Below are 10,000 nucleotides of genomic sequence, written 5' to 3' on the forward strand. Positions count from 1 at the left end.
AGATAATCCTTGAACCACTCAGCATCCTACCACACCAATTAATCCATTAATCCTTAAAGATAATCCTTGAACCACTCAGCATCCTACCACACCAATTAATCCATTAATCCTTAAAGATAATCCTTGAACCACTCAGCATCCTACCACACCAATTAATCCATTAATCCTTAAAGATAATCCTTGAACCACTCAGCATCCTACCACACCAATTAATCCATTAATCCTTAAAGATAATCCTTGAACCACTCAGCATCCTACCACACCAAATAATCCCTCAATCCTTAAAGATAATCCTTGAACCACTCAGCATCCTACCACACCAATTAATCCATTAATCCTTAAAGATAAACTTAGCATCCTACCACACTAATTAATCCCTCGATCCATTTATGAGTGTTTAGAGCACTAGGCATCCTACCAATGCATCCCTCGACCCTTTATCTCCATTCCAAAATCCCTCAGCATCCTACCACACCAATTTAATCCCTTAATCCATTTAGGAATTCTAACATCCTAAATCACTCAGCATACTATCATACCAAATAATCCCTCAATCCTTAAAGATAATCCTTGAACCACTCAGCATCCTACCACACCAATTTAATCCCTTAATCCATTTAGGAATTCTAACATCCTAAATCACTCAGCATACTATCATACCAAATAATCCCTCAATCCTTAAAGATAATCCTTGAACCACTCAGCATCCTACCACACCAATTAATCCATTAATCCTTAAAGATAAACTTAGCATCCTACCACACTAATTAATCCATTAATCCTTAAAGATAATCCTTGAACCACTCAGCATCCTACCACACCAATTAATCCATTAATCCTTAAAGATAATCCTTGAACCACTCAGCATCCTACCACACCAATTAATCCATTAATCCTTAAAGATAATCCTTGAACCACTCAGCATCCTACCACACCAATTAATCCATTAATCCTTAAAGATAATCCTTGAACCACTCAGCATCCTACCACACCAATTAATCCATTAATCCTTAAAGATAATCCTTGAACCACTCAGCATCCTACCACACCAATTAATCCATTAATCCTTAAAGATAATCCTTGAACCACTCAGCATCCTACCACACCAATTAATCCATTAATCCTTAAAGATAAACTTAGCATCCTACCACACTAATTAATCCCTCGATCCATTTATGAGTGTTTAGAGCACTAGGCATCCTACCAATGCATCCCTCGACCCTTTATCTCCATTCCAAAATCCCTCAGCATCCTACCACACCAATTAATCCATTAATCCTTAAAGATAAACTTAGCATCCTACCACACTAATTAATCCCTCGATCCATTTATGAGTGTTTAGAGCACTAGGCATCCTACCAATGCATCCCTCGACCCTTTATCTCCATTCCAAAATCCCTCAGCATCCTACCACACCAATTAATCCATTAATCCTTAAAGATAATCCTTGAACCACTCAGCATCCTACCACACCAATTAATCCATTAATCCTTAAAGATAATCCTTGAACCACTCAGCATCCTACCACACCAATTAATCCATTAATCCTTAAAGATAATCCTTGAACCACTCAGCATCCTACCACACCAATTAATCCATTAATCCTTAAAGATAATCCTTGAACCACTCAGCATCCTACCACACCAATTAATCCATTAATCCTTAAAGATAATCCTTGAACCACTCAGCATCCTACCAGACCCAAACAAAGGCTCAATCACCCTTTCCAATCCTTCCATCCTTCACATCAATCCTGGCTTCACTCACTCCCCAGGACGAAGGATCCCTCGTGCTTGTTGGCGCCGATCATGAGGGGGACGTCGGCCGCATCCCCGTCGAGGTAGTACTGTTCGGGGAGCTTCGTCACCAGGGTTCCTTCGAGTCCTTCGACCTGCGTGACGGGGGCGGCGCCGCGGAAGCCCATCTCGCCGCGTTGTCGGTCTTCGCTCTAAGGGGAGGGGGAAGATAGATTTTTTTTTTTTTTTTTTTTTTTTTTTTTTTTTTTTTTTTTTTTTTTTTTTTTTTTTTTTTTTTTTTTGTGTGTTTGTGTGATTTTTTTTTGTTTTTTTTTTTTGTTTCTTATTTTTGACTGACGTTGTTTGACACGAAGTTTTTTTCTTTTGTATTCTTGTTTGATTTTTTGTTTGATTTTTTTGATGACGAAGGTAGGAAGGAGAATATTGATAAAGGAAGAGAGGATTGGGGAAGTTGATAATGGAGTGTAGAAATATATATGTGCTAATAAAGGGAGGGAGGGATATAAATGCTGATAAAGAATCGAGGTATGAGATTTGGCATAAAATAATGGAGGAATGTAAAAGTTGACATAGAAGACACAAACTAAAATAAATAATTTCACAAGGAGAGATTTATCAATAAGTAATTGTTTCACATAATTTTTTCATTAATTTCTTTTATGTGTTTCATTTAAGTCTTGTGTTATTTGTTACTGATTTAGATGATTCACAAATAAGCAGACGTGGAAAGGAAAGGAAAAAAAACAAGTTTTAGATAAAGTGGGGGAAAATAATTCATAAATAAAATAATACATCTCTACCTCCCTCATCCAAAAAAAATTACGATGAAAAAAAAAATGAATAAAAACTGGAATGTTATCAAAATAAAAATAAAGCAACAAATCACGCAAAAATGTTATAATTACCGAAGGCGTTGAGAAGATCTGCCAGCATCTGTTCCCGTTTGTACAAGTCGTCCTCCATATAGTCGTTGGGAAGCAGGTAGGCGGTGTACATAACTGCGGGAAAAGACGAACGCGGGTGAATAATGTAAATACAGGTATAAATGGGACTGAATACCATGTCATAAATGCGTTTCGATCATCTCATATCCCACTCGCGCCGGATGACGAACTGTCACGTCATGGAAATATTTTGCTCCTGCGAGATGACGTCTTGTCACATCATGATCATACATAGTTACGTATGTTTATACTTATTGCAGTTCTATATAGACATTGTTCTTGACTTGTCATAATAATATAAAAAGATACAAAAAAGGCCACTCAGCATCCCCTAGAATCAGGCTGGTGAAAAGCATCAATCCGGGAGAGATCTCACACATGTTATGGGTTATGAGTTTCAACTATACCAGGCGCAAATTATATTATGTATCAAGTCAGAAGTTCAATTTTGTGTCATATGAATTTCTAACTGACATTCATAATTCAAGATGAATTCTTAAGAACCTTGATGGTAATAGGATTCTTACTATGATTTCATAAAGCACCCTGGCTGAATCATAGCCAGTCCTTCAATAAATCCTTGAACCACTTGGCATGCTACGAGTTTATCGTTCGACCCTTGAAGTCAATCCTATATCAATTCAGCATCATATCATGCAAAATAAGTTTTAATCCCTTAATCCATTTAGGAATTCTAACATCCTAAATCACTCAGCATACTATCATACCAAATAATCCCTCAATCCTTAAAGATAATCCTTGAACCACTCAGCATCCTACCACACCAATTAATCCATTAATCCTTAAAGATAAAACTGAGCATCCTACTACACTAATTAATCCCTCGATACATTTATGAGTCTTTAGAGCACTAGGCATCCTACCAATGCATCCCTCGACCCTTTATCTCCATTCCAAAATCCCTCAGCATCCTACCAGACCCAAACAAAGGCTCAATCACCCTTTCCAATCCTTCCATCCATCACATCAATCCTGGCTTCACTCACTCCCCAGGACGAAGGATCCCTCGTGCTTGTTGGCGCCGATCATGAGGGGGACGTCGGCCGCATCCCCGTCGAGGTAGTACTGTTCGGGGAGCTTCGTCACCAGGGTTCCTTCGAGTCCTTCGACCTGCGTGACGGGGGCGGCGCCGCGGAAGCCCATCTCGCCGCGCTGTCGGTCTTCGCTCTAAGGGGTGGGGGAAGATAGATTTTTTTTTTTTTTTTATAAAGTTATCTCTGTATCTGTTGCTTCTTTGATACCAGGAGTGTTTTTTTTATCAATATATTCCTTCATCCATTTCTTCATTTCATTTCTTCATTCATTTACAATATTCCACAACTTGACCTACCCACGGATACACAAAACACCAAGGTACATACACCTGCATGTACACCATCCCCTGCCCCTCCCTCCCTCCCTCCCTTTCCTCCCTTCCCTCCCTTTTCCTCCTCCTTCTCTCTGCTCCCATTTCTCCCCTCCTCTCACCTCTCCTCATCTCCCCTTCCCCTCCCACCCCTCTCACCCCCCTCCCCCACCCCACTCACCCCCCCTCTCCCATCCCTCTCCTCAAGCAAGCACCTACCACGAAATGATCCATGTTGAGCGACAGGTCGTCAGCCGAGGCCGCCATCATGCAGTCGTAGAGCGCCTGGTGGTCGTCGCTCGGGCAGCCGTTCACCTCGCCCACCAGCTCGGCCGACAGGATCGGGTCGGGATCGTGAGACCAGTGCTCCAGGGCCGACCCGCTCTCGCCGATCACGCCGTGGAAGAGCCCTGCGCGAGGGGAAGGAAGGGAAAGGGCATATGAAAGGGAAAGGGATACGAGGAGGGGAGGAAGGGATAGGAAGAGGGTATGCGGGGATAGTAGAGGGGAAGAAAGGGGAGTAGAGGGAATAGGAGAAGAGAAGGGAAGGAGAAGGGAAGGGGAAGGGGAAGGGGATGAAGGGAAGAGGAAGGGGATTAAATGATAAGAAAAGAGAAGGGGAAGGAAGGGATAGGAGAAGACGAGAAAGGAAGGGATAGGAGAAGAAGAGATAGGACGGGATAGGAAAAGGGGAGGGGAATAAAGGGATAGAATAAGGGAAGGAGATGGGGAGAAAGAAAGGGATAGGGGAAGAAGGGGTAGATGAAGGGAAGGAGAGGGGAAAGAGAGGGAAGAGAGGAGAGAAAGAATGTAATAATGGAAAGAGGTTGCGAGGGACGGAGGGGAAGGAATGAGAAGTAGGAAGGAGGGAGAGGAGGAGAGACGAGAGAAGGGGAAGAGGAAAGGGGAAAAGAAAATGAGAGGAGAGTTGAGAAGACAAGAGAGGAGAGAGGAAGGAGAGAAGAGGAATGAATAGGAGGAGAAGAAAAGAAAGGAGAGAAAAGATAAGAAAATACTAGTAATCACTTTTGTGGTGACTGAGATAATGATAATGACAATCAAACCATTAAAGACAATATGGGTAACGATGATAACGATAACATTCATAACAATGATGACAACAACAATTGTAATTCGAAGCTCGTATAATCATCGCAAAACCTATGGGATCGCGATGTTGAGTTTGATATGATTTTTCAGGTTCCATCCTCATCTCACTCAACTACTCCTCACTCACCCACACGTCACTCGCTCACACGTCACTCGTTCACACGTCACTCACCCACACGTCACTCGCTCACACGTCACTCGCTCACACGTCACTCACCCACACGTCACTCGTTCACACGTCACTCACCCCCATCAGAATTCTCACCCACCTACAGTCCAACACCTACACGTCACACCCACACCGGACTCACCTCGAGACTCCGGCAGAATCATGTGGTAGTTCACCGAGGCAGATCCCGCGCTCTCGCCGAAGATGGTGACGCGGTCCTTGTCTCCACCGAAACCTGCGATGTTGTCACGTATCTGAGGTGAAAGGATAAAGATGGGAATAGAAGAAAAGGTAGAAGAGATTAGAGAGGAGAGATGATAGAAGAAATAGGAAGAGAAGGAAAGAATTATACAGTGGTAGACAGATAGATATTGATAGAGAGATAGTGATGGATGAATAGATAGAAAGAGAGAGGTGGATATAAACAGAGAGATGAAACTGATAGATGGGTGGATATATATAAAGAGAGGTGGGTAGACAGAGAGAGATAAAACTATCTTACTAACTTGTGGAAGAAACGCGATTGACTTACCCATCGCATAGCTTCAATCTGGTCCCACAAAGCAACATTGCCAGGAGCATCATCGTTGTTGAGACAGAAGAAACCTAAGAGTAAAATTATGAAAATAATTAAGAAAAAAACACATAAGATGAAGTATAGATTTATCAAATGTGATATATTGATTGAACGTTCTTCGGTTACGCATACGCTCTGAAAGTCCACCATACTGATATATTTTTGATATGATTATACCCAAAGTTCCCTAGGTTCCCATTTGCATTAAGTATACACAGAGACTCATCGTCCAAAAGTACATTAAAATCTACCGAAATTATTGGAGTTTCCTTCAAATTTGACCATACCCATCGTTGAACCGCAATATGACCTTTGCAACGAGGTAATGCAGTCTGTCACTACAGAAGAAAATGTTTTCTGTTGCTGTGGACCGTAAGATGGAGTCTAGGCTCTTGGCGACCCGTGCAAGGCCAGCGCACCTTGACAGCAGCTCGACTGTGCTGTATCGGATATATATTTCCGCCAGCTCGTTGTTTATCTCTTCTCTGATGGGGTGGCGGCACATCTCCTTATGAAATAAGTCTGTTGTAAAAGCACTACGATGTTTCTCCTTCAGGGAACAGATCATGCTCCAATGTCGCCAAAATCGCCTTCCTTATCCCTTTTGCATTTCCTTTGTTGTTTACAATATCATGCCTATAGTATTCCTGGTACCTTGGTTAAGACTTCCTCGCTCACTCCCTCTAACACCTTCACCTATGTTGCTCTTCATTTGAACAAAATCCCTCAATGCTTTTCCCACCCTCCCCGCCACGTGATTTATGGATTCCTTGTTCTTGATCTGGACACCTTCTCCATACACCTCCTTATTCACAATGGCTGTGTGTGCCTTAGACACCTTTGGTGTGTTGCAGAATTTGCATTTATCAATGGATCTTTTTCCACAGCCGTTTCCACCCTTCCACTTCCATGGCAGGAGAACTACCATTATTATTTTTCTGGCACTGTGGTATGAGCACTATGCCAGTCCCCTTCATCATTTTGGTGTTAGACAGTATTTGCAGAATTTAGACAGTACCTCATAGTCTAGCATTAGTCCAGTGCCAAGATGGACAACTGGCACCACTCCGTATTTTGATTCGTCCCATTGCACGTCGCTGCAATGTCCTTCCTTGCAGGGCATCCTGGTTCATTGCCGGCGATGAAGTCGTGTACCATCGTGCGTGTACGACTGAGTGCCTCTTCAGCCTTTGTAATACTGGTTGTGTAGCCACTGTTTGTTGAGAATTCTGTGCACAGCACCATACCTGACGGACACACGGGACGTTGCAGTGAATCCTTTTTGCACTTCGGGCACACCATCAGATATGTCTGATTTTTTTTTTTTTTTTTTTTTTTGCTAGCAATTATGTACGACTCTTTTCGGTTGTCTCTACGCTCGTCTGTTGTATCCGCTCTCCTCATAACTCTTGATGGCCATGGTTGAGGCTCACGTGATGGTGCTGCTGGTGAAGGGGGAACAGTTCTAAAAATCTGCTCCTGTTCACCTCTCAAGCTCACTGCCGCTTCTTAAGACGAATTTCTGAGGCGGCTTTCGCTTGCACAATTCTTTTTGATTTCCATGGCATGTTGGTAGTACCAGCTACAAAATAATGACTAGAGTGTATACGTATGTGCTTTCTGAATCTCTTGTTCTCTCGGACTGACGTGAGATACAGGAACGAGCCTGGGGCCAGATTCACCAAAGCATATAAGGGACGTCCACTGGCTCAGCGGAAGGTCAAGGATAAGGATAAGACAGATGTGCATAGCAGATGCTTCGCGCGGGATTGTCTTCCCTATGGCAGGCGAATAACTACGGCAGTCTCATTCTCGGAAAACCGAAATGTCGCAACGGCAACTAAAGGGGTCTCTAAGCACCCCTAGGAATCCTATACACATTCTGAGCTGCCAGATGATGATATTCCTCCTTTCCTATTTGAAGTATAGTTTATATATAATTTGAATATAAATATGTATTTCCGATGGTGTTTACTCTCCTTATAATACCATTAATGAATAATTGCTACAGGTAATTGCAATTGATAAAAAAACTCTATCAATATCGATCGAAATTTGTAGTGCAACGTGTTTGCGCCTGTACTCAGCGGGGAAGTTTGGTAGAACGTGAAGTCGTGTAATTGTCCTGGAACTCGCTTAGACTTTAGTGATTTCTGAAATAATTACGAATATTCCTTAAACTGTAATATTTCGTTTTTTCTTATTACCATGGGTAACATTAGTTGCCCATACAAACAATACAAGCAAAGAGGCAGGTATCTGATGCCTTTATAGAAATTACACAGAGGGAACAAAGTTGCATACCCATGGGGACAAGTACCGCTAAGTTTCACAGATGTTAGGAATAGAACCTAGCAGTAAAATGGGTTCTGGAGCTCAAACTCGGTCGTAACAATGTATATGTAAGATATAAGAACGCGGAGATTCTTGCACAAATAACAACCGTAGGAGCAGCAGAGGTTCTAGTTATAAAACAAAAAAATTGGAAAAGAACGATGTACCAATGTGATTGTTTTCGATGTCCTAGAGGGAAACCGGAAAAAAAATGAGATTATAGAATATAATAGGAAAATCATAAATGCTAAACATGTTATGATGAGCGGAATGTTAGCACAGAGTATAACCATTAAAGACTGTTGAAGGCCTGTAGCATTCAAATGCATCATCTTCGAATCGCTCACCCAATTTGCTCAACTTGATCAAAATTGGCGCATGGGCTACAGGTACGTTCTCGTAAAATGCCTCGCTGCAGGTTTTGCGCTGACGCTTACGGAAGCTCATTATGCGCCGAGAAGATAGCTGATGGGAAATATATTAATAGGAAATGTGTGAACTGTCGTCTTGCGAAGAATGCAAATTCCCCATTGTAATGTGTGCATGACAGGAAAGATAAAATACAGAAAAGACAGTAGATCATCCCCTCAAAACTCTGCTCCACCACATCGCCTTAAGCTTAACCATCGCCCCCCCCCCCGTCATAACCCACAAAGAATCTTCTCATATTCACCCAAGGTTCGAACTGCACCGAACCTCTCATCCTGGAGCGAACTGTCCCAGCAGAACCTCAGAAACCCCCTCAGACTCACCGAGGGTTCCCAGGCGGTAGTGGATGACGACGAGGATGACGTCCCGGTCGAGCAACTTCGTGGGCATGTACAGGGATGAGTCTCCGGAGATGAAGGCTCCTCCGTGTATGAACATCATGACAGGTAAAGGATCCTTGTTCTCTGTCGGTAGCTGATCGAGAGAAAGCGAGGTGAAATGTTTTGGAAAGGAATTCTTCATGTGTGGATATCACAGAACTTAAAACATTCATATTTCACTCGACAAAATGGATCAGTATTACAGAGACTCACATAAGGTGTATAAACGTTGAGATTGAGACAGTCCTCGCTACCAGACCCAACGTGTCCGAGCATGGACTTCTGGGGACACTTTTCACCCAAGTGTGTTGCATCTAAAGTGTCCCCTGTCCAGTACACGCCTGCTGGTTTCGTTTTCTATGGTGGTGAAGAAAGATGGAAAGAAAATTTAATTATAATGTTAGGCTAGACTATTCTGATTGTTTGGTTTATCGTTATTGTTATTTTTAGTTTTTATCATGTTTGTTTTTATAATCTATTATCATTGGTATTCCTTATGTTATTGCTTTATCATGTATATTGTCAGTGATGGCTCTAAGGCCGGTGCCCTCATTGATTATTATAAACATGCCACAGTGTACCCCAGAATGCCAATATGCCTTTGCAATGCTAAAAATCCCCTTAGCTAATGGCCTCGCGCCCTGTTGTTACACGTGCTCCCCCGCCCCCTTTTGAAACATCCTGGGACCGTCACTGATTTGGATTATTATGGTCGATGCCACCTGTTATTACCATATTTCTCTATAGGAAGGAAAAAAGAAAGCATATGCACACACACACACACACACACACACACACACACACACACACACACACACACACACACACACACACACACACACACACACACACACACACACACACACACACACACACACACACACACACATATACATATACACACACACACACATACACATATATATACATATAT

The 10,000-nt window shown here is 42.4% G+C and overlaps 1 protein-coding gene across 1 annotated transcript in view; it reads right to left on the bottom strand.

The window, feature by feature from the left end:
- Nucleotides 1-10,000, bottom strand: part of LOC122250855 (juvenile hormone esterase) — a 25,415-nt gene that overhangs the window by 5,283 nt on the left and 10,132 nt on the right. Inside the window, exons 4-11 of the mRNA XM_086540277.1 lie at nt 9,280-9,423; nt 9,010-9,160; nt 5,879-5,952; nt 5,489-5,600; nt 4,287-4,477; nt 3,709-3,889; nt 2,663-2,755; nt 1,768-1,941 (exon numbers count right to left, since the gene is read on the bottom strand). Coding sequence (XP_086396403.1) covers nt 1,768-1,941; nt 2,663-2,755; nt 3,709-3,889; nt 4,287-4,477; nt 5,489-5,600; nt 5,879-5,952; nt 9,010-9,160; nt 9,280-9,423 — 1,120 coding nt within the window. The remainder of the gene's footprint in view (nt 1-1,767; nt 1,942-2,662; nt 2,756-3,708; nt 3,890-4,286; nt 4,478-5,488; nt 5,601-5,878; nt 5,953-9,009; nt 9,161-9,279; nt 9,424-10,000) is intronic.

Source organism: Penaeus japonicus, unplaced genomic scaffold, assembly GCF_977035675.1.
Source record: "Penaeus japonicus unplaced genomic scaffold, GWHDUDI00000001_assembly GWHDUDI00000009, whole genome shotgun sequence".
Taxonomy (NCBI): domain Eukaryota; kingdom Metazoa; phylum Arthropoda; class Malacostraca; order Decapoda; family Penaeidae; genus Penaeus; species Penaeus japonicus.